Raw genomic sequence first — 25,543 nt, 5'->3', positions numbered from 1 at the left:
TGAACAAGAGACTAAATAGACACAATTGAAAAAATAGTACTCAGGTCTGATTCACAACACACTTCAGCTATATATTTAATTTAAAAGATATCATAAAATGATGGGAGAGGTAAAGAGGAAGAAAATAAGAGAAAGGAATAACATAAACAATGGCAAGGTATTAGCAAACATGCCATCTACGTACTATCTCATCTGTGTTTCTCCACCTGCAGCACTGGTTGCAAAGGCAAATGCCATCCTTATCATTTTTAACATGCTGCCTCACTAGTTAACATCTTCTACAACTTGAGTACCAAGACCAATTGCTATCTGGCCAACACTTGATTTGGAGGTATAACTCCATGTCATAGAACAGTGATAGCAGAAGTACGTATTCACAGATTTCAAACACAAAGACACATCAACTTGCCTATGACCCATCAAGACCAACTAAGAAACAAATTTTTTCAAATATTAAAGCTGGGGAGAAAAAAATGAAACCTACAGCTCTTGAATTTGTCAAATATCTGTATAGTAGAGGGAACGGGTGTTGGGAAAATGATCCTTCTGGAATTTTTTCAATATATTCTAAGGTACCAGTAATCAACACTTCTGTCATTCTTAAAATTAACTTGAAGAAATGAAGCAACATTTTCTGTCAGATAAATTTCATTGATAACTGAATTTCAGTCTTTTTTTTTTAAAGAGAGAGAGAGAGAGAGAGAGAGAGAGAGAATTTTTAATATTTATTTTCCAGATATCGGCGGACACAACATCTTTGTTTGTATGTGGTGCTGAGGATCGAACCCAGGCCGCACGCGTGCCAGGCGAGCGTGCTACCGCTTGAGCCACATCCCCAGCCCCGAATTTCAGTCTTTATTAAAGTTATTTTTATAAATGCATATGTCCTAATATGAAAAGGTTGACTTTTTAACTTTAATATGTGCTTTGCAAATTTGCATCAGCAGAAGGAAGGGCTTCAACTGAATAAATTTTAGTCTTCAAAAATGTGACCGCATCTTCCATCTTTAGTTTTTCCAACTCCCACTTGTTGACCTTAACAGAGAAAGAAGAAAATAGTCAGTTTATGAAAAGATAACACACATACACAGAGGGAAAAAAACTAATGTAGGGATCAAACATATTAAAGTCAACTGCTTTTTAAAAGCAGTTACCTTACAATTACTCATACTTTAAAGGCCAAATGAGATGATAAGCTCAGAATGAGTAAAGATATAACAGTAAAAATTATAAAAATTTTAAAGGCCCTCTAAATGGTATAAAAATTACTTTCTAGGGGGAAATCTTCCTTAGAATGTATATCACCAGTATGAAAAACAAAATCTTAAATAGTAGTACATCAAAAGAAAGAGGCTATCTTAATCTCAGTAATCTGGACAATCTGCCCCTGGATACTAAAGTATGATAATGGAGGATCAAATGTTTACACTTTACATTTTGTATAGGACAAAACGAGTTGCACTGAGATGGATTCCAAGATTATCATAAATTTATTTGCAAGATTCTTGCTACAGACAGAAACGTTTGCAGAGGCTGTTAAAGAAAAGCTGTGTTGCTTGGGATCAAAGGGAAGCATGAGAGGGAAGAAGAGGAACCATCATCCCCAAGCTATCCAGGAAACAAGCACTCTCCAACAGCCTCACTGGCCAGGGAAAGCAGAGCTTTAATATTTTTTCTTCCCTGTTCAAGGTAATTGAGAAACTGAAAATGGTTTCATGTGTCTTCAATTATATAAGAAAAGATATTACTTTCTTATCAAAAAATGATAGTAATCAGCTGAGTAGAAGCCAAGTAATGTATTAGAAATATTCTTATTAAAAAAAAAAAAAAAAAAAAAAAACAGTGGGCTGTGGCTGTGGCTCAGTGGTGGAGTGCTCACGTAGCATGTGTGAAGCACTGGGTTCAATCCCCAACACCACATAAAAATAAATAAATAAATAAATAGAATAAAGCTATTGTGTCCATCTACAACTAAAAAGAAAAATATTAAAAAATAAAACAAGCAACTAAAGTACTTATTCTAATAATGCTCACAATTTCTCTATAGAGTCCTAATAATCAACTTCACCAATCCTGGTAGCTGTTAGAATGTATAACAGTAATTAAAGAGTGTTTCATATGCATTTTTTTGCTTACCAAGATTACATGAAAACCCAGTGCATTCAAATGACGCATTTTCACAGCAAAGAATCCTCTGGGGTGGTTTGAATCCAAACAATAAACAGATCTAGGAACACACAGCACAGCTACTCTGAAAACAAAAATAAACAATATGAGAACAGTTATAGAGACCACCATTTACAATCCTGCTGCCTTGATGCTCTTTGGGGGTTTCTAAGTGGAGCTCTTCACTCACCACAGTCCTTACCATTCCCTACAACCTTAGTCCTTCACCTCTTTCCGTTACTTGCTACAAAATACAAAGATTACTTTGTAAACTAAAACCTTATCATTAATATATAACAAAGTTATCCCTCAGCCATCTTTAAGGATGGCTATTTTTTTGAAGTAGAAACTTTTCAGATATAAAAGCACTCTTTTTTAAGGGTTTCCTGTCTGCTAATCTCTGATCTGAATACAATTATCCAGTAGAAGCTCTGGTGGAGGTTAACACCAATGGTAATGCTCTTCTTGTACATACTTCACATACTCTAAAGAGCAATATTTAAAAACCACAACTTAGAGAACAAACACAAAGAAATCCCTAAGAGAAAGGAAAGACTTTTTTAAAAAATGTAAAATGTGTAATTGTAACAAAAATGTGCAAGGTGTCACTTAATTTTTTCATTGTTCTTTGCATTTTGGAAATGAGTAATGAGTTCATTAGGAGGGGGAAAAATGGGAGAGGAAAAAAAAAAGACATTAAGACTATTGTCTTCTCTACCCTGGCTGCTAAAAGAGAAATTTCATATTTTTAAAGAAATGTTTGCTTCTTCTCTTCTCAGTACTTCATGCTGAGAACTATATTATTTTATTATGTAAGAACAATGATATACCTAAAACAAAAAAATGACCTGTGACTAGGATTAGAGAGTATTAATGGTTTGGATATGTGGTACCTCCCAAAGTTCCTGTTAATATAGAAATATGCAGATTTAAATGATTAGATTAACCAATCCATTCTAGTTTGAATGAATTGACTGGGTAATCTTTAGGTAGAAGAGGCATGACTAGCAGGGTGGGTCACTGAGGGAGTGCCCTGCAAAGGTTCATCTTCCCTGAAGCCCCTTCCCCTTTCTCTCTCTGCTTCCCATCTGTCACGTCTTGAGCAGATCTCCTCTACCACCTCCTTCCACCATGATGTTCTGCCTCACCTTGGAGATCCAGAATAATGATTTGGCAGACCATGGACCAAATCACTGACATCATGAACTGAAATAAACGTTTGCTTTTCCAAGTTGTTCTGGTCAGGTATTTTGATCACAGCAATGCTAAACTGACTAACACCAAGAGAAAGCCTTTTTTGAGCAGATGGTAACAAGGGCAGGGAAGACAGAACATGAAAAAATGGTCCAGAAATAGCCAAATGAATTCAGAAAGGGAAAACTTACAGAACTTCATGTGAATGGAAAGGAATGGGTAGATAAGAATTTGAATCCCTGAAGATTTATTTTGCACCTTCCTCTTTAATATTTATGTACCTATCCAATAGAATAACAGGATATTTAAATTCTACAGGGTTGACATTCATATCTGACTCATCTTTGTGTGCCCCACGGGGCCTAACAGAGATTTTCCACAAAGGCTGACTGAATAGGGGTGTGTGTGTGCAATGATCCCATGATCACATACATCTGCTGACCAGGCAAGGCATTCCCTCATGATATGGCATCATAATTTTCCCAAAGGTACTCTATTTATAATGTGTGAGTCAAAGGAACAACTTATGATTACCTTCGATGGGCTCTGCTTCGTATACAACACAGCTTAATTAAGAAGTTAAGGTTTCTCTACTTTTGAAAAGGTCTTGGTGATACAGCAAAATATTTAGTAGGTATTTGATTTTTGCAGAAGCTTCAAGTATCTATAGTCATTATTATTATCTTCTCAGAAGTTTATACTGCAGTGATAGTTTCAGTTATTTTAGCTTCAGAACATTTTTTTTAAATGTCTATTTTGGTAAGTGACCGAACTCCAGTCCACTGTATTCAACAAAATGCAAACATTTGCACCTAAGCAACAAATTTAAGGCTAAGAAGTCCCATGATACATTGCAGGCTCCATACAAATGTAAGGTCTTGGTATTATGCTATTTCACATGAAGTCTTTCGGAATTAAGATTTAAATTCAGAAAGTCCACCAAATGAGCCAGGCGCAGTAGTGCACACCTGTAATCCCAGCAGCTGAGCCAGGAGGATCATGAGTTCAAAGCCAACCTCAGCAAAAGCGAGGGGCTAAGCAACTCAGTAAGACCCTGTCTCTAAATAAAATACAAAATAAGGCTGAAGATGTGACTCAGTAGTGGAGTGCCCCTTAGATCAATCCCTGATACCCTCATCCCCCCCAAAAAAGAAAATCCAGCAAATGAGTATTGGTAAGCAACCTTTGCATATTTGTAGCAGAAGTCACATCAATGTCAGAAAATGAAAGCACTTGGCTCCTGTTAGTATCCATTCTGATTTCAAAATCTGAAAGAAAAATTTTGATATTAATGTTTCAACATTGCTCAAAGTGATTTTCTGTTTGAAAATGTGTCTAACACTAATAATATCATTAATGATAATGATAGCTAAACATATTGAGAGCTAGCCATGTGCCAAACACTAATCCGGAGACTTTGTAAAATTTCCTTTATTGGCCACAAGAATCTTATGAGATGGGTACTATTATTATTGTGCTTTTGCAGATAAGTAAGACACAGAGCAAGAATCAAAGGCAGATCCAAAGGCAATACTACACTGCACTGGACATGCTGCAGTAAACTCCCCAACCTCTGAAAGAAAATAAATAAAATTAAATAAAGAAACTTCTCATACCAATATGATAATTATGTGGCAACTGCACATCTTTGGAGAAGTATCCTTCACCACCTAGAAGGCTAGTTAGTGCCTCTGTAATCTCTGCATTTGGGCGTGGTAGTGGTGATGGCTGCTGTGGTAGTGAAATGTCTATGGCCTTCTGATAAGGAGTGTCATCCAGTTTTAAACAAGTATCAACAATGTGAAGCTTATGAACATTCCTCTCAATGTCACCTAGAAAGAAAGAAAGAAAGAAAGAAAGAAAGAAAGAAAGAAAGAAAGAAAGAAAGAAAGAAAGGAAATGCATCATTATGAAAAATATTAATGCCACATTTTAAAAATTACACTGCATCTATATTTGTAATCAGCTTTCTTATTATAAGAACTCTATCAATGTTGCCCTACTTTCCATGGCCTGGACCAGTGCCCTGTTCCTGTCCATGTTTTAGGCCTTAAAATATCTTTAGAAGTGATTTAGTCTAAATTCCTCATTTTATAGAGGCAATATCCAAGAATGTTAAAAGAAGCCTCATGTGTAATTAAAGGCAAAGTTGGGACTAGAATGAAGGTTCCCCTGGCTTTAAGGCTGTTTCTTAAATATACTATTTGAAAAATCAGCACGTGGTATTGACCCTTCACAACTCAATTTTGGGATTTTCATAACATTGTTTTTAAAAGGATTGCAACTAACTTATTCTCAGATACATCATCAAGTTTTGTATGTCTATCCAGATATTTATTTTCTTTATTTAAAAGCCAACAATTAATTTGGTTCTAATAAATAAATTCGCTAATTTGACAGCTATTTAGTTATTTATTCTAACAGGCTGTGTCCTCATTACAGGTCACAAGTAACCAAGTGTTTACAGCTATAAGGATTGACTTAAGTGGCTTTAAATGTGACATGTACAGATTAGGAAATGCAAACACCTCTGATCTAGGCATAAAGAACAACTGGAACATTTAGCCTTTGTATAAAAGCATACAGTGTAAACAAAAAAGTGTAATGCTGATTGAGCTTGGATCTTTAATGTCCCCAAAGGCCTACATGCTAAAGGACTAGAGGTCATCCTGTGGTGCTACTGAAAGGCAGTGGAACCTCTAGGAGGCAGAGTCTAGTGGAAGGAAGTTAGAGCACTGGGGGTGCCCTTGAAGGTCACTGGCACTCTGGCCCCTTCCTCCCTCCCTCTCTCTCCTGCCTGGCTGTCATGAGGTAAGCAGCCTTCTCCATCATGTGTTCCCATCATGATGTACCATGCTGCCACAGGCCAAAGGGACACAGCCCAGCAATCATGGACTGAAAACTCTCAAACAGGACCAAAATAAATATCTCCTCCTTATAAGTTGATCTTCTTAAGTCTTTTTGTCACGGGATGGAAAGCTGACTAACACAATGATGCCATCCTTTTTCTTCTCTTCTATACACAGCCCCTGTCACTACAGGAGGCTCAGTGGGTTTGCTGATTTGAGCACTGACCTTTAACTTCACCATTATCAGTCCTTTCCTCAGAAACATCTGTTCTGCACATTTAACTCTGACTGAAACCCCATTTGGAATCACAAAGTAGACAGTGGTAGTGCCTTCTTTCAGTCACTATTTGCAACAACGTCCTACCTGATGTCAGCAGCTCATTGATCACATTCTTTTGGAGAAGCTGGTTAACAGGGGCCAAAGGGAAATAATTAATCACACAAAATGAACATATTGCATTCAGAAGGTTTTCAGAAGAGATGTGATGAAGACAGCCGGTCAGAGCACTAGCCATAATTTCCAGGAACCTTTTGGGGAACAAAGAAAAACCAGATTTCAAATATACATAGAAGACACGGTTATGGAAAACCTAATTAGCTCTATAGAACCAGCATCCTTTAGAAATCCAAAGTAAAGAGAAAAAAGCGGGCTTGTAAATAAGTTTTTACACACAGTTTGGGACAGGCTGCTCTCTCACAGAGTATGTATCAACTTGCTGTTGCTATTGTCTTGCACAAAAAGTGTTTTACATGCTTTCATTTAATTCCTATTAAAACTCTATGGGCTATTATTACTATTACCCTCATAATAAAGATGAGTAAACAGGCTCAAAGAAGTTGAGGAAATAGCAGTATATGAACAAACAGCCAAGAAGTAGCAAAGACAATATCAGAACCTAAATTGTCAAGATCCACAGCCTTTTAATCATTATATTATATTTTCTTTAAGGCTGGACCATCACTGCAATTTTGTAATCAATTAAAATTCCCTAGCTATCAAGTTTTCTTTCTTGAGTTTAAAACCCGAGAAAATATTCTGGGTTAAAAGAACTGCAAACTAAGTTTACCACTCAGAGCTAATATTATACAGTATAACAAAGAATTTTAGCATCGACTCAGAGAGGAAAGATCAAACTTCGGTGAGGTTATTTACCCAGAATGATAATACTAATAAATGGCACAGATATTCTTTGAGCCCAGGTCAGTCTGACTCTCAGGGAATCTTTGATTTGTATCATTATGTAAGAAAAAAATAAAATACATAGAAAGTACTGTGATAGTACAAAGGAAAAAAAAGTAGAGTAGCATTTGGGAGAATTTGAACAGGTACAAAGATGAGAAAAGGGAAGATCAATTGAATGGAGCCCTGAAAATGTATGCTATTTCAGTGTCAGTGAATAACTAATGAGAGGAAAGCACAGAGTAGGGATTCTTACAATAAGAGCAAATATGCCTAATTAACAATGCAACTGAAGGGCAAATGTTTAAGATCAACTGAGAGATCCCACAGACCCAGCTGATTGGGTCCAGGAGGAAGGGAGGCCTGGTAGGCTAGGAGAGCTATAGGTGTTACAACAAGACAGAGAAATTAAACAGATCTTATAGAAAAAAATGAGATATCATTATTAAACTGATGGCTGATTTCACTTGGATTGTGCAATCCAAAGACAGGTAGGACAGGGTAGGGCCACAGATGATGAAATCTGGAGACTGGGTGGTGATTACCTCTGCATCTTGTCTCCCTCTTTCCTCACCTGTACCCTATGCTTTCACAGCCCCAAGCTGTGTGCTGCTTCCTCACATGTTCTGCTGTTTCTTTCAGTTCTTGCAAACACAGTGCCTTCTACTCAGCATGTCCTTTCCTGCTTCTCTTCCCCTATGATCTCCTATACATCTGGCTTTTAAGACCAGCTCAGACACCATCTCTTCCTGGCAGCACTGAGTACACATTTCCTGTATGCATCTCTATCACTCTATTTTTCATGCTATATTTAACTGCCAATTTAGATGTCCAATTTATCTATTACACCGAATCCTCTGGTGAGAATGACTATCTTATTTATCTTTTTGCCTAACTATCCAGGTGCTTGGTAAACATTTAATGGCTAAATGAATAAATAAACTAGAAGAAGAGACAGAGGAGGAGCACATTAGTAGACAAGGATGAGTCAATAATTATGAGCTCACTTCCAGAGTTACTGAAACTTGAGACACTTCAAGATGTACAGTGAAGACATACAAACCCCAGAGATAGGTTTGGAACTCAGAGTACACTAACAACCAGAGATGCAAATCTGGGATTATCCATAGGGTGGTAAATGCAGATCAAAAGAGAAGAATCCAAAGGATCAAAACGACACGGTATAAGTGGTAAATGTTTTCTTTCTTGAGTTTCAAACACGAGAAAATATTCTGGATCGAATACATCCCTTCCTCCAATAAAATGATTAATGTACACAAAAAGGGCATTCATTATGCTAAGCCAAATTTGGCACCACCGTCTGACCCAATTTCTCTCTTCTAGTCAATGTCTTTCCAAATGCTTAGCATTATGCTGCTTCCATAGCTTTGCCACCCCTGTCACTATCTATTCTCTTTCCTTCATAAAGCATTCATTTGGTACCCGGCACCTATTGCCTTCCTCTGGATAAACAAGATGTGTCCTCCTAACTAGACTAAGAAGGAAATGCAAACTTCTTTTTTATGTCCTCAGAGTAGAAAACTCAGGCAACTACACATTCATGAGCATTCAGGGTGACTGACTAACCTCGATCTATCAGCCACACTTTGGCTGTCCCCTTTCTCCAGAGAAGAAATATTGAGATGGGAGACTAAGGGTGAGATCAATCTCAGCCCTATGGACACTTAACTGGATGGCTCCTTGGTGTAAGAGGTGGTCTATCCTGTGCAGAGCAAGACGTCAGTAGCATCCCTGGCCTCTACCCATTAGAGACTTCCTCCAGTCATGATAACAAAATGTCAAAAAATGTCTCCAGCACTGTTCAATATTCCTTTGGAGGCAAAACCACTTCTAGTTAAGAACTATGAGGTTAAATAAAGGCAGAGCAGACAGACAAAAGGGCAATATTTATAATTTGCTTCCTGTACTAATTCTGTTCCTGCTGTTGTATTGAGTTTCCTGGCTTTTTTTAAACCTCTATTATTCTCCCTCTATTTCCAATATAAAATTTTATTGGACAAAGTTATCTCTTGGGCTGTCTAGAGTCAGCTAAAGAAACTTCCTAAATGGCCAGTGCTTGTTTTCTAATCCCAAAGAATTTGTGGAACTGTTTCTGGAGTTTTAATTACCACTTAGCTGGATACCGTTCATCTGAAATGTCTACGAGGTCGCCAGGAGCCAGCCTCATAAGAAAACGGAGCAGGGAAGTAGATGAAGGATGAATCTGGGTGAAGTTCAAGACAACAGGAACCGGGGTCTGACTCTAGAGTGCTTGCCAACTGAGAAGCAGAGGCAGATTAATTGACAAACAACTATAACTATGTGGTCAAGGCTCTAAGAGATCTGTATGAGACATGGCAAGCATCCGGGCTCTGAAAGAGACAATTAGGAAAGCACACAAAACATGGTCTGAGCTGAATTTGTCCACTTGCTATAGAGCATGGTGGCCAGTTGCTTTTTAGGTGGCTCAGTATGACTCTGTTGATTATCTGCCCACATCAGGTAGATATCTGTCCCAAACCCGGCTGGATTTTGTGGGTAAATTTGAATAAGAAAAAAACAACATGATAGAAGACAGTTGTAATCAAGCCAGATGATGGCAAAGGGATGGACTGTGAATACTGCCATGAAGACTTTCAGAACTGCGGTAGTGTGTTCCTCCAAGAGCTGTGACCTAAACTCTACTTTAATTTTTAATCTAAAGATTACTTTGGATATTGGCCAAATTATATTCTTATGTTGTGGACATGTATGAATATGTAACCAATCCCACCATTATGCACAATTATAATGCACCAATTGAAAAATGTGGAAAGAGAAAAAATAAAGATTACTTTGTGCCAGGGATTAAGAACCTGGCATGGATTTTCAAAATGACCCAATGCAACTACAAGTAACTCAAGCCCATTTTAATAATGAATAAATCAAAGCACAGATAAATAACTTGTCAAAAGTCAAGTAGTTTCTGAACAGCAGAGCTAGGATTCAAACATAAGAAAGCTATCTATGCTTTTAATCAATCTTCTAACAGATGACATTTTATATACATATCTAGTTTTTAATGATTCCTAACTGTTCCAGAGAGAAAGAAAGATCTAAAGGAAGAAAAGCAAAGGCATAGAACAACTTGTAGAACCTAAGAAATTGTTACATGTTTGTGGTTAAAATAAAAAGAAGACAATGCAGTAGCACAGACCAAATAAACTATAGTGGAGTGAGTCAGCAAGATAGCAGAATAAAAAGGTCCAGCCCTAACTGCCCCACAGAAAAAATGATTTAACAAAAATATATAGATCAGAAAGCCCTTATGAGGCTTTATGGAAGTCCAGAATCCAGTTAAGACGTTGCAGTATTTCAGATGCACACAAAACCAAGAATTGCTGCATGGACACAGATAAGGAGAGCAATTTCTTTGCATGCCACCCCTCCTGCCAGTGGGCACAGCTCAGCAGCATAAGAGATTATCTTGGCCTGCAACTACTCCCATGGAGCAAAGAGTGGTGCATGCACTGAATGTGCTGGACTTTTAGCATATGGACCAAGGGACTGGTTTCTGTTTGGTCTCATGTGAGGTACTGATGGAACCAGACAGTTCAGATGCCTTAAGGCAATTAAGAACAAAGGAAAAAGGGTACGTGACTTTCTACACCCAGCACACCTCCACAAGATTGAGAGAAGGTGCAGAAGACAGGGCTTCATTCCAGGGAGCAAGGGAGAGGAATGGAGCATGGCTTCAACCTCACAGCTTTCAGTATGCTGAGGGGTCAGTTTCTATCTGCCTCGCATCTCCATGCCAATACAACAAGCACAATTCAGAAGCCAAGGAGAAATTAAGAAGAAAGGAAAAGGGATTGGTAGTTTGCAGCAGGCAACACAACTCTCCAAGATTAGGAAAAGGGCTCATCTCAAAGCTACTCCACAAGAGACAGGAAAGGAATAAGGTATACCTCCAATGTTCTAGCCTGCTGGTCAGCAGACACTAGAGGAAGGAAGAGATCATGGCTTCCTAAAAACAGTGGAACCAATAACTATTTCTAATTAGGAATCTATGAGTACAGAGAAAAGGTTGGTGATGCTCCATATTCTGTATCTGGACTAGTAAGGGTCTTTCCTTGACAAAGCCAGTCTGTAAAGACAGGAAGATGCAGTTGTTTCTTGAAATGTGTAGACATGGGTGCACAGCTATGAGGCACAGAAAGAATCAGAAACATGGCAACAATCAGAGGAGCACAAAAAATCTCCAGTAATCAACCCCAAAGAAATGGATATTCATTAGCTAACTCACAAAGCATACAAGATAATTGTCTTAGAGAAGTTCAGTAAATTTCAAGAGGACACAGACAAGTAAATAAAATCAGGAAAATGATACATGAACAATATGAGGACATCAACAAAGAGATAATAAACCACAAAAATAAAGCCAAAGAGAATTCTAGACCTGAAGACCATAACACCAATGACATGATTCCCTGGCTGCCAAGCCGCACAGCCAGTCTGCTGGACCCTGCTGAGCAGTGGCAGCAGAGTGGTAAAACAGTGAAGAGGCAGTCCAGGTGGACAGCAGCAAAGCAAGCACAGTCTGCAGCTGTGTGGGGCCTGCCATATAGGTAAAGCAGTCCTGAAGTACTGCAAGCCAAGGTAGGCTGACTTGTCACCCTTTGAAGGTCAGGCCTGGGCATGACATGATGCCTACTACAGAGGGCCACTTCACGCAGCACAGCATCGAACTGCTAGCATAGACCATTCCATGACCTCAACCTTCCTAACCTGTGGTAAGAAAATGGCAGTGGGGCAGGCCTGAATGGAAACCGGGACTCAAGAATTGACTAATAGTGTTAATGTTTCCAAATCCTAATTAACATAAATTTGAACCAATAGCAATGGTATTGGTATTGAACCAATAGCATTCTTTCAAACTCTAATTAGCATAAGCTTAGACCAATAGCAGTTACCCAGTGCTATATAAAACCCCTAGACTAGCACTTGTGGGAGAAAAACTGCTATTGGGTCCTCTCTTGCATTGTAAGAGTTTTGTTTCTATATCCTACTCTTACACTCACTTATCCTAGTCTGTGGATTTCATTCTCTGAATTCATGAGACAAGAATCCAGAAAGAATTAGAAATTGATGGTGAGCTGCTGGGTTCTGTTACAACACTGGACGGCATGACCCACCATTAAAAGCAGCAACACTACTCAGCTGCAGAGGCCTGCAACTTTATGCAGACCCCACCCACCAGTAGAATCAGAGAAACTCTGTTCCCACCTGCCAGCAGCTGCAGGGAATCAAACCTCTGGTTTCACCTATACTGAAAAATTCACTAGAGAGCTGAAAGCACATTTGAGCACAAAGAAAAACATCAGCTAATCCAAACACAGGTCATTTGAAATTCTCTAATCAAAAGGGCGGGAGAATAAAAAAGTATTAAGAAAGTCTAAAGGACTTATGGGACATCATCAAGCACACCACATTTGTATTTAAAGAGTTTGAGAAGAGAGAGGGAGGAGCCAGAAGTTCATTTAAAGGAACAGTACCCAAAACCCCTCAAATCCTGGGGAGAATAATGGATGTCCACACTCAAAAAGCCCAAATGCCTCCATTGGACAAACCCAAAGAAATCTATATCAAGACACAATGTAATCAGATTATCAAAAGTCATAGGCATGCGTACCACCACGATGGTGCTGAAAGCTAAGAAGGAAGCTCCTGCCCCTCCCAAAGCTGAAGCTAAAACAAAAGTTTTGAAGGCCGAGAAGGCAGTGTTGAAGGGTGTCCATAGCCATAAAAAGAAGATGATCCAGAAGTCACCTACCTTCCGGCAACCCAAGACAATATGGCTCCGGAGGCAGCCAAAACATCCTCCGAAGAGCGCCCCCAGAAGAAACAAGCTTAACCACTATGCCATCATCAAGTTCCCCTTGACCACAGAGCCATAAGACAGAAGACAACAACACACTGTATTCATTGTGGATGTCAAGACCAACAAACACCAGATCAAACAAGCTATAAAGAAGCTCTGACATTGATCTGGCCAAGGTTAACACCCTGATCAGGCCTGATGGAGAGAAGAAGGCATATGTGTGACTGGCTCCTAATTATGATGCTTTGGATGTTGCCAAAAAATTGGGATCGTCTAAACAGAGTCCAGCTGTCTAATTCTAAATATACCCTTTTTTTTCAACATTAAAAAAAAACAAACCTCAAAAGGCAAAGACAGAATTTTGAAAGAAGCAAGAGAAGAGTGTATCACCATATACATATATATGGGAACCTCCATAGCACTATCAGAGATTTCTCAGCAAAACCCTGCAGGCTGAATGAAGTGGGATAATATATTCAAAGTGCCAACCAAAAACCAACTATTCTTGGGACAATATCCCAACTATCCTTGGGATAACAGCCCTTCAAAAATGAAGGAGAGACAAAGACTTTCCAACAAATGAAAGCTGAGGGAAAATATCACCACTATGCTTGCCATACATAAATGCTAAAGGGCATTTTTCTAGTTGAAATGAAATGACACAAAATAGAAATACAAAAGTATATGAAAGTTGCTGGACTACAGGGTACATGCCTGTGATCCTAGCAACTCAGGAGGCTGAGACAAAAGAATAATAGGTTCAAGGCCCACCTGAGCAACTTAGTGAGACCCTGTCTCAAAATAAAAAAATAAAAAAGGTCTCAGAATAAAAGCTCAGTAGTAAAGTGCCCCTCAGTTCAATCCTCAGTACCACAAAAAGGAAAACTATATACATATATATGAAAGTAGAAAACTCACCAAAGGTAAATATATAAAAATATAGAAGACTATAATACTGTAATGAATAGTATGTAAACCACTTTTAATTCTAGTGTAAAAGTTAAAGAATAAAAGTATTAAGAGTACTATAATTATAAAAATATATTAATAGAATCCTACTAAATTGAAACATCAGTGGGGGGGAAAGTGTACAGTCTTTGTATGTGATTAAAGCTACCATCTTATATACATTGCTACAGTGATGTTTTATGTAAGACCTATAGTAGCCAGAAATAAAATACCTATCAAGAATACACAAAAGAAAAAAAAAGAATAATAGCACATATCCAATTATAAAGGAAGACAGCAAGAAAGGAAAAAAGAAAAAGAATTACAAAATGGAAAATAATGAAATGACAATAGTAAGTCCTTCTCTTAATAATTAATTAAATATAAATGTATTAAACTTCCCAATAAAAAGACTAAAGTAGCTAAATGGACTAAAAAAATAAAAAATAAAAAAAACCCCAGAACCCAAATATATGCAGCAAACAAGAAACTCATTTTAGATTTAAGAACACAAATAATCAGAAAACAGACCGGGAAAAATATATTCCATGCAACAATAGACAAATAAGAGCAGGGGTAGCCACATTTGTATCAGACAAAATAGATTTTCAGTTAAAACCTCTCATAATAGACTAAGAAGGTTATCATATAATGATAAAAGGGTTAGTTCATCATGAAAATACACCAATTATAAAATATATGGATTCAACATCAGAGCACCCACCTATAAAGCAAAAACTGACAGATCTGAAAGGAGTAATAGACTGCAGCATAATAACCTTACTTTGAATAATGGACAGAACATCCAGAAAGAAAAGCAATAAGGACATAAAGAACTTGAACAATGCTATAGATTAAATGAGCATAACAAATACATATAGAACATATAGCACCAGAGTACATTTTCTCAAGTGCACACAGAACATTCTTAAGGACAGTTCAAGTGTTATATCACCAAAACAAAGTCTTAAGAAATTTATGAAAACTGAAATCATATCAGGTACTCCTTTTAAACCACAATGGGATAAAAATCATAAAGTGGTAACAGAAAGAAATTCACAAATATGTGAAAATCATACAATATACTCTTGAACAACTAACTAGTGGGTCAAAGAAGAAATCAAAAGGAAAATCAGAAAATATTTCAACAAAAACATGAACACAAAAAAATTATGGGATGCAGAAAAAGTACTATAAAAAAGGAAGCAATAAATGCCTACTAAAGAAAAGAAAGAGCTCAAACAATTTGAATTTATACCTCAAAAAACTTAAAAAAAAAGAACAAACTAAGTTTACAATTAGCAGAATTAAGATTATAATAGAAATAAAGAATAGAAAAAAAGTGGCAAACCTAAGACTTGGTTTCTTGAAGAGGTTAACAAAATTGACAAACCCCTAAGGAGACTAGCAGGAGAAAAGAAAAGAAGATTCAAATGAATAAAATCAGTTTTGAACAAAGAGATATAACTAATGTCACAGAAATAATAAGATCATAAAAGATTACTACGAAAAATTACATGACAACAAATTGGATAATCAAGAAGAAATAGATGAATTCCTAGAAATATATAAAAAGTCTAAACAGGCCAATAAGGAATAAGAAGACTGAATTAGTAATCAAAACCTCAACAGGACTGGGGTGTAGTTCAGTGGCAGAGCACTTGCCTACCATGAGTGAGGCCCTGGGTCTAATTCTCAGCACCACAAAAAGAAAAGAAAACAATGAAAAAGCCAGGACTAGAATGGCTTCACTGATGAATACTACCAAATATTGAGAGAAGAATAAATACCAGTCCTTCTTAAATTCATCCAAACATTTGAAGAAGGGGGAACATTTCTAAATTCATGAGATCAGCATTACCCTCACACCAAAGCCAGACAAACAGCTCTACAAAAAAATCACAGGTCAATATCTTTGATGAACATAAATGCAAAAGTCCTCAACAAAATACCAGCCAACCAAATTCAACAGCACATTACAAGTTCGTATACTACAAGCAAGATTTATCTAGGTATGCAAGGTTGGTTCAACATACATAATCAATTAATGTGATACACCAAATTAACAGTGTGAAGGATAAATATCATACAATCATCTTAATAAAGAAAAGAGTTTGAAAAAAAAAATGAACAGTCTTTTGTGATAAAAGATCTCAGCAAATTAAGCATGGAAGGAATATATCTCAACATAATAAAGGTCATATATGAAAAGCCCATAGCTAACATCATATTCAATGGTGAAAAACTAAAATCTTCTCCTTAAGATCAGAAACAGGACAAGAATGCCTACTTGGAGCAATTAGGTTAAATAAATAAATAGGAAAAAAAAGAAAAGAAGGAAGCATTCACCTAAGAAAAGAAGTATTTGCTTTATTCCCATACAATGAACTATCCAAAAACAAAAAAAAAAAAAAATATATATATATATATATATATATATATATATATATATATATATATGTGTGTGTGTGTGTGTGTATATATATATGTATGTATATATATATATATATATATATAAATTCCATTTATAATAGCATAAAAAAGAATAAAATATTTAGGAATAAGACTAATCAGGCAAGTTAAAGACTTATGCACTAAAAACTACAAAACTTTGATGAATTAAAGACAACATAAATAAATAGACATCTCATGTTCATGGACTGTAAGACAATATTTTTAAAACGTCCATACTATTTCAACATGATCTACAGATACAATGCAATCTCCATCAAAACTCCAACAGCATTTTTTACGGAAGGAGAAAAATATAACCTTAAAATTCATATGGGAGTCACAAAATTGTCAAAGCAATTTTGGTAAAGAAAAACTAAGCTGGAACCGTAACATTTTTTGGATTCAAAATATATTACAAATCTACATTAATTTTAAAAAACAGTGTGGTATTGGCATAAAAACAGACAAGGGTGACTAGAATGAACAATGGAAAAAGCATAGTCACTTCAATAAAAGTGATGGGAAAACCGATATCCACATTCAAAATAATAAAATTAGACCTTTATCTTACACTATTCACAAGAGTTGACTCAAAATGGATTAATAGTTTAACCTAAAATCTGAAACTCTAAAACTTGTAGGAGGAAACATGACAGGAAAAGCTTTATGACACTGGTATAGGCAATGATGCTCTGGCTATGATACCAAAAGTACAAACAACAAAAGCAAAAACAGACAAGGAAGTCTTCTGCATAGCAAAAGAAACAATCAACAGAATCAAAAGGCAATCTATAGAGGGAGAAAATATATCTGATAGGGGGTTAATAATAATAATTAAAAATTCCCAATTTCTCAATCAAGCTTTAAAAAAATGAACTATGAATTTAGGAGCTGAAGGGATAAACTGAGAGTTCAAAATGAAAACTCCAATATTGAATGAACAAATATAAAGAACCAAGAAACAAACAAAATAAAGAACAACAAAAATAAAACAAAATTCTGTTTAACTTCATAATTGAGTAAGAAATGCTAGGTTTAATCTCTTGACATGGATGATGGCTGTAGATATGTTCCCTTGTAGTAACTGATTAAACATTTGGTTGGCAATCTTTTCTGTAAGTATGCAATATGACAAAAAAGAGATAAAAAGAAAAAGTACATACTCTCTGTCCTGGGAATCACAGAAATGATTGAGAGAAGAATATACATGAAGAATAGAGACAATGCTCCTCAAGCATAAGAATGAAGGATCCTCTACTATTTTCTTCATAAACAAGTCCATCAATCCAACATGTCGAAATCCAAAGTTTTCAAATAAAAGGAGGAGAAAAAGAACCTTAAAAAGAATTGAGGAGAAACTCCTTAATTAATAGGCACATTATGCTACTAGTAATTTTTTAATCTCAAAAAAAAAAAAAAAACAGAAATGTGCTGTCACACAGAATACTCCCTAAAAAGGAAAAATTATCTTTTCCTCATAAAATCTGTTTCATTAGTTGTTGAATGAGATATCAAGTTAATAAGCAATCTCTTTTTATAAGTTGAGAATTAGGGCATACAATGATTTCTTTACTTCTTATTCCATTTAAAAATAAATTCTTTCCAACATGTATTTCATACTACTGATCTGAAAATTACTTTTAAATACACCTTTTCTAGAGCTTTTCAAAATGACCAACTCAATCTTGAACTGCTCCCACTTCCAAACCTAAATAATTCCTAGTTTCTAATACATGTGATAACTAAAAAATTTCTAAATTTAATAGTAATTTCTAAAAGAATGGAGCAATATTATTAAAATAAATTTCCAGTTTGCCTCCAATTTCTTTTTTGGTCTTTATCACAATAATTACTTCTCTTTCTGAAATCAGTTTCATAGTAAATTCCATATTCATCTTACTCTCCAAAGTAAATTGAACATTGTGGTCCACTATAGTTACCACCTACTTCACTGGAAAAAGGAATTTCTGCTAGTTTGATTTATTTAGATGTGTATGTTATCAAACACTTAAATTGAAACTTTTACTCAGAAAGAAACAATGGACATCATCACTAAGTAATAACATTTTATTCTTCAAAAACTACATACCTGTCATAGTACCCATCTCTATGTTTCAAAATCTAACAAGGAAGATGTATAAACAATGCCAAGTATCTAACTAAAGTACCATACAACCTTTTGAAAACCAAATAGAAGAGAAAACTTTGGACTTTTAGATTTTTGTTTCACATAGAAATAAGATTAAAAGATTGAACAGGAGGGGTAGAGTTGAAGCTAAGTGGTGGAGCACTTGCCTTGCACATATGAGTCACTAGGTTTTCTCCTCAGCACAACACAAAAATAAATAAATAAAATAAAGGTATCGTGTACATCTACAATTAAAAAATAAAATATTTAAAAAAAAAAGATTCAACAGGAGCAGCTCAGGAGGCTGAGGTAGGAGGATCCTGAGTTCAAAGCCAGCCAGCCTCAGCAACTTAGCAAGGACCTAAACAATTTAGTGAGACCCAGTCTCCAAATTAAAAAAATTATAAAAAGAGCTAGGGATATAGTAAAGCACCCCCGGATTCAATCCCTGGTACCAAAAAAAAAAAAGATTGAACAGTATATTAACAAATAACTGCTAGACAGAAATAATAAAGAGCTTATTTTTCAGAAGTCTATTTAGCACTGAAATATTTTGATATCTTAAATGGTAAAAAAGCAGAAAGAGAAATACTTAAAATGCTAAATAAACTAATATTCTTCTCAAAATTTTCTGAAGTTTATTCTCAACTGATAATATACTCACTTGTTTTAATTTCCAGATTTCAAAAGTTGTAGCCACATAATCTGCTATTCCCTTGAAGAGATCTAAATTCTGGTATCGGAGGTCTTTGCAGGACTGCAATATGCTGATCAATATTTTAAAAGGACATCCATGGATATTATCTTTAAGAATGAGTTAAATAAACAACCAAAATTACCAGTTTTGGATATAAGATTCACAATGCTCAATACTTTTGTTTCTTTAGGAAAAAAACAGCAAAAAAAAAAAAAAAAACAGCAATGTATTTTGTCAAAAAACAACACTACAACAAAAATAAAGTTTAGATATAACCATATCATCATATTTTCTTCATACCAACATAAAGTTTTAAAAACATAACACATATAAAACAGTGGGTAAAATGCTACAAATCATAAAAAAAAAAAAAAATTCCTCTTACCTAGGACCATCTTACTGCATTCATTCAGGAGTATAACAGAACGGTGATTCATAGCAGCTAATACCTCAAACATGCGTTGGCTATTCAAAACAGAAAATCTGTCTAATTCTTTCAAGGCTTTCATCTAAAAAAATAATAATAATAAGTTCATATTTAATTTATCATTTGTAGAAAAATACACTTTTATTTTTAAATAAAAAGGATGAAGTTTAGAAAAAATAACTCAAATAGACAAGTAAATATGTTAATTCACTTTAGCAAAGCCAAACTCAAACGCACAGCCATGTCTTCCTAAAAAATTGACTTTAGGAAGTGATAGCAGATCATAAGACTTTTCTCAAATCTTACCCTTCTAGAGAAAATTCAGCTATTTACCTCCAATTTCCTTTTAAGAGCAACTGGTGTATCCTTTCCAATATATTTCATCACAGTTTGTAAAGTAAAGACACGTTCTATTTTCCAAACCTGCTGATCAACTAGTATCCTATAATTAAACACAATAAAAGTTATAATCCTAGAATCTTCAAACCAGAACAGAAATCTTAAAATTTCATTTGGTTGAGCTCTCCCTTCCCACAGGCAAGAAACATGAAGCCCATAGACATGAATCTGTCTATGAGAGTGTAAGTAGTTAGTAAAAGATCTAGAACCAGTCTAGCCCCACTTCCTCTCACATTATTACGCTCTTTATTAATGAGCAAATCACATCAGGAGATTATACTGGGATATCCTAGGAATAGCCAACAAAGATATAAAATTAACTATTATACTCAATAATCTATGCCATTAGATCAGTTGCATCGATTTTATAAATCCCCTTTCAAGCTGAGTCAATGTCATGTAACCCCTACACAGAGCCAAATAACCATTCTGAATTGAATATACATGTCAATCTTCCCCATTCCATATTGGTACTGTTTTTTCATTTTTCATTTTTTCAGTCTTTTTGTAGTGCTGGAGATAGAACTTACTGCTAAGCAAGCACTCTACTTTCTTTTAAAATACATTAATTTAGAATTCAGTGTTGCCCACAATTTTTTATATGGTAAACCCTTAAAAAAAACAGGTATTATTTCTAACTTTATTTCATACAAAGTCAGGATTTTAAGTTCAATAAAGAAGTAAAGACTTTACCAACAGTGCCTTCCCTCCCTCTATTCTCCTGCTCATTTTCATCTCAATTTTTAATTTCCAGTGTAAGAGGAAGAACAGAGAAAAACCACATGAAGAAAGCATAAGAGAATTCTCACCGCAATCCTGCTCGAAGAACATGCACATTCTTGCATGGTTTCATTGCCTCTAAAATAGTTGACAAAATGGAAAGACATCTCTCATCACACTCATTGATACGTTCCTATTGAAATATAATTAAAAAACACTAAAGATGATGAGCACATAGTAGACTATCTCCGTCAAGCAAAACCACTGACCTGATGTCTTTATAAAGGATTAAGTACAAAACTGAGTCGATATAGTCAGTCAATAATAAACAACTTCTCTGGGAAAGAAGACATCATATTTAAGTGAATTTACCAAATAATAGATGCATATTCTTTTATGCATCCATACATTTTTATATTTAATTAAATGACAAGTTCTATCAAACATTATTTTTACCTCTTCTTAGCACCCAAGACTATCATGAAGGCAATATGATACAGTAATATAAGACCTACTGAAGTACACAGAGCAACTTTCTCCTTCCTAAAGACCCTTAGGAGGCTGTGTTCTTATAATTTTTCTATCCTTTCCTGAGTATCTTTCCTGAACCTATTAACTTCAGTTGTAAATCTCCTGCCACATTTTACTACCGCTATCTGGGTCTCAGGGAGCCCAGGCTCCAAGAATCCTTCCTTGAGGTTTCTTTATTTAGGGTACTAATTTTGATTCCAGAAATGGCAGTGAGCATAATTTGGAAAACGAATAGTAAGAAAAAAGTTTACCTGGTACTCCACAATTTAATCACAACTACCCTATACACCTCATAAGGTTAATTATGATCACATTTGAGGAAATCAAGACAAAAGAGGTACACTCTTTGCTAAAATTACATCACTAATCAGTTATAATATATTGAGTCAGAACCAGATAATGATAAAAATGAATAAGTCTGAAAGGAAAAAAAGATTTTGTTACCCTGAGACAATCTGTGGTACTCCATCAGTACCTGCTCTAAAAGGAAAGTCTATCTGGCTGTGAATGAAGGGCAAAGTCATTGATGGCAGTGAGACATAATCATACACACAGATATTCTGACTCCAAATATCCATGGCTTCTACTTCACCAGTGTAAATGCAATACTGATGTGAATACCTGTCCAAGATCTAGTACCAGTAAGAGGATCACTGACTAGGTAGGGTGATTTATTATAATCACTTTTAAGTAACTACACAAGAAACTAATATATAATCTACCAAATAAGCATGGATATTCTGTGGCTGAAATGAATATATATATACACACAAAATAAAAATTAGTTTTTAATTGCAGACATAAGGAAATCACAGTAATGTAGAACATTAAAGTTAAAAACTCTCATACACCTATGAACCTAATTCTTGAATTCCACAGCTAGATAACATATGTGTCAAATTATCTTCAAGAACTTCTTTCTTTAAAATAAACATTATTTTATTACTATAATTTCAGTTTAGAAGTCTGAGGTGTTTACAAATGATTTAATGATTATTTTAAAGAGCTAATCATTCCTGACATCTGGTCAATGACATCAAGCAGAATACTGACACCCTTGTTTGAAACCAAAAGTTCCCCTATCCAATTTCATCCTTCCTTCCAATGCATTTTCCACTAATTCAGAGACTGAAATACAAATCTGAGCATGTCAACCTTCGGTTTAAAATCCTTCAATGAATTCCCATTGCCTAAAAGATAAATATAAACCCCTGAAGCAGGCATAAAAGGTTCTTTACAACTTTGCTCTTATTTCTTCCTAGCCTCATGTTCTACTACCAAGCTACTTGCTGCCCCTACTATCCCGCTTGGCCACAATGGGCACAACTTACTTCCCATCCATTCAAACACATAGCCACATCATTCTGTACTTCAACAGGATGGTCATCCCTTCAACTGCTGGTCATCCCTTGGTCTCAGCTTAGGCATAATTTCTAACTGGGCTTGAATCCCAATTCTACCATGGATTAGGTGTTCATTCAATCAGTACCTTACCAAGTATAGGTACTGCATCCCTAACCCAAATATCTGAAACTTAAACATTGGCACTAAAATTTTTGGATTTTGGAGCATTTCAGATGTTGGGTTAAAATGGTCAAAGTTCAAGTAGTAAAGTCTACGTAAATACTTCAAAATCTGAAAACTCCAAAATCGGAAGCACTTCTAATTCCAAGCATTTCAAGTAATGGATACTCAATCTGTACCTAAAGATATGGACAGTAACAGGTACATGTCTTGGCCACATAATTAACCTAAGTTTCAGTTTCCTAATCATTAATAAGAGTAATAATACCTATGTTAAAGGGCTATACTAAGGATTACATGGGAGGATTCTGTATTTAAATTTTATATCCTGCTTCAAACATCTCATCTTACCATCATGAAGACAAACTAGATTGAAAACTTATGTTATACCCTCTCATAAAACATATTTTTCTTTTATTTCTCTGAGAGCTCTATACAGTCAGCATTCTGTTTACAATTGTATTCCCAAGTGTTCAGAACAGTTAGAAAACACCTTAATATCACTGGGACTGGTTCCTCATCCTCAAAATAACATTGATCCCATAAGGTTAAGAGGATTAAATAAATTATATAAGTAAAAGGGAAAGATGCTCAATAAACATCAGTTCCCTTCCCTTCTCTCCTTCCTTCAACTAATCAACCTTTCTTTGTAAATCTTGCATCTCTCCCCATTTTAACCTATTCACAACACTGGAGAAAGTAAAGGGGGCAGACTTTCACAGATTTCCACATCAAAAGAAATGACCTAACTTAAGGTCTCTAAAAAAGAAATGCAAAAATAAATGATTGATCTCTTTTGGCAGCTACACATCAATTTCCCTCCCCATTCTTTTGAGATATGATAAACTGAGTAAAAACACATTTAAGTTGCCCTTAAATTTTACCTGGATAAACCTCAGCAACGTCTGTACCAGAAGAGTATTCTGAGGGACTCCAAGCTTCACTATAGCATGAAGACTGAACAGTAGGTGGTCATAGTGCATAATCTTGGCTTCTCTTATCGTTTGTTCACACAGCTGGTTAAACGCAGGGTGATTAAACATCAACTGCTTTTCAAAGTGTTTCTGGTCATCAGACATCCTTTTGGCAATTGTCCACATTGCTGACAAATAGTTACTACTAGGAAATGTAGGTGCTTTGGAATATATATCTAAAACATCACACAGAGAATTACATTCCTCAGACAGTTTTCTAAAGGTCACAGGGGTTGGTTTTGTTCCCTTGGTGAACATATCTTCACCAGAGGCCTCATGATGGAAGTTTACTTTCTTCAATCCATTATCAGATGTACCAACAGAGACAAGAGAATGTGTTGAGTCAACGGATAAGCTTCTAGAACAAAGTAGTCTGTCAACTTTAAAGACAGTGACATTGCTTAGGTCTTTTGTTTGAAAGCCACTATATCCTGATTTTAAAATGAATGGACCCTGAAAGAGATATCTAATGGATGTTTGCATTCTATCATGAAAGTCATTTAACAGAAGGTTTCTTAGCTTCTGGTTTGAATGAGCATTTTTTGGTGTGCGAAATCCCAAAGAATACTGCCTCACTCTGCTTTTTGGAACTGAAGTACTGAGTTGTCGGAGGTTCCATAGAAAGGAACTTGTTTTGTTGTTCATTTTGCTATCCACTGAAACACTTTCAAATGGGTTTAAAGTTGCCAGTATAAAACAAAAGTCACTCCTATTAGTGAAAGAGAACACACGCTGTCATTTTCCTGTAAGGAACACAGTAAAGGAAGAAAGAAAAATTAAACCAATCTTTTATTTAAATAAACACAATACATTTAACAGAGGCTAAGGTGGGAACCTACCAATCCAACAGATTTACATTTAAAAGGTAAAACTAGTTCACCAATACAAGCGTCCCCCATTTTTACCACAATGTGTGCACTGTTTTAAAGTACTCAGGGTCAACCACTTTAGAAACAATTCTTGCAAAAACTAGCTTGAAAAGAAACAGAAAAAAAAGAAGAAGAAAAAAGATTTCAGATGAAAAGTTCTTCCATAAAGCTTCCTCTGCGGAAGAAATTTTTGTTAGTACTGCCTTTGAAATATCTTCAATGGAAATAAAAAGTTTAACTTTGATGGATACTTTCCAACATGATGCTTTAGCAACGACAGAACACGGACTGTTAATAATACTGACTTGGACAAGTTGGACTTGCTCGGGACAGGAAGCAGGAAACAAAAATGATGTGCCCCACGCTTGCAAGATGTCACTCACCGGACCCCACAACCGTGTCAATGTCCTCCTGCAGCTGGGACACCCAGCACTAACCTACCTCCTTAAACACTGCCGGGGCTACTCCTCAGACCTTTCTTCGTAGGGCAAAAAGTCTAGGGTGTTATACTGCCGGTGGCCCCACCTGTGCTCGTCCTCCAGTCACCTTATAGCAGAACCCGTGCCACTATCCGGAGGCCGCCATGACAACTTTGCCGACAAGCGCGCGGATCGCGAGATTTT

At 35.9% G+C, this 25,543-nt stretch overlaps 1 protein-coding gene and 1 pseudogene across 2 annotated transcripts; one reads left to right on the top strand and one right to left on the bottom strand.

Moving 5' to 3' along the window:
• Positions 1 to 712: 712 nt before the first annotated feature.
• Fastkd2 (FAST kinase domains 2) lies at positions 713 to 25,534 on the bottom strand. 2 transcript variants are annotated; one of them, XM_046463073.2, is made up of 12 exons: positions 25,362 to 25,534; positions 23,962 to 24,794; positions 21,112 to 21,215; positions 20,237 to 20,345; positions 19,862 to 19,985; positions 19,444 to 19,583; positions 17,815 to 17,987; positions 6,574 to 6,737; positions 4,977 to 5,192; positions 4,544 to 4,628; positions 2,137 to 2,251; positions 713 to 1,035 (listed from the first exon to the last, which is right to left on the bottom strand). In XM_046463073.2, exons 2-12 carry the CDS (start codon positions 24,694 to 24,696, stop codon positions 916 to 918), a joined length of 2,085 nt encoding a protein of 694 aa, XP_046319029.1. In that variant the 5' UTR covers positions 24,697 to 24,794; positions 25,362 to 25,534; the 3' UTR covers positions 713 to 915. The 2 variants fall into 2 exon arrangements, with proteins under 2 accessions (XP_046319029.1, XP_046319030.1); XM_046463074.2 differs by having other exon boundaries at positions 25,446 to 25,534.
• Positions 13,068 to 13,545, top strand: LOC124105716 (large ribosomal subunit protein uL23-like; annotated as a pseudogene).
• Positions 25,535 to 25,543: the final 9 nt, after the last annotated feature.

This window comes from Marmota monax, unplaced genomic scaffold (genome assembly GCF_021218885.2).
Source record: "Marmota monax isolate L192 unplaced genomic scaffold, Marmota_monax_Labrador192_F-V1.1 WCK01_AAM20220418_F8-fsc00095, whole genome shotgun sequence".
Classification (NCBI taxonomy): domain Eukaryota; kingdom Metazoa; phylum Chordata; class Mammalia; order Rodentia; family Sciuridae; genus Marmota; species Marmota monax.
The sequence above is the reverse complement of the archived record's forward strand: the minus strand, read 5'-3'. Positions and strand labels throughout refer to the sequence as shown.

What these genes read in the sequence shown, in the direction of transcription:
- Fastkd2 (XM_046463073.2), bottom strand. Translation starts at nt 24,696, where the DNA reads ATGAACAACAAAACAAGTTCCTTTCTATGGAACCTCCGACAACTCAGT. An exon ending in CGTTGCTGAGGTTTATCCAG is followed by an intron (nt 21,216 to 23,961) that starts GTAAAATTTAAG and finishes ATATTTCAATAG; the next exon opens with GAACGTATCAATGAGTGTGA. An exon ending in TGTGATTCCCAGGACAGAGA is followed by an intron (nt 6,738 to 17,814) that starts GTATGTACTTTT and finishes GTTCCCCAAAAG; the next exon opens with GTTCCTGGAAATTATGGCTA.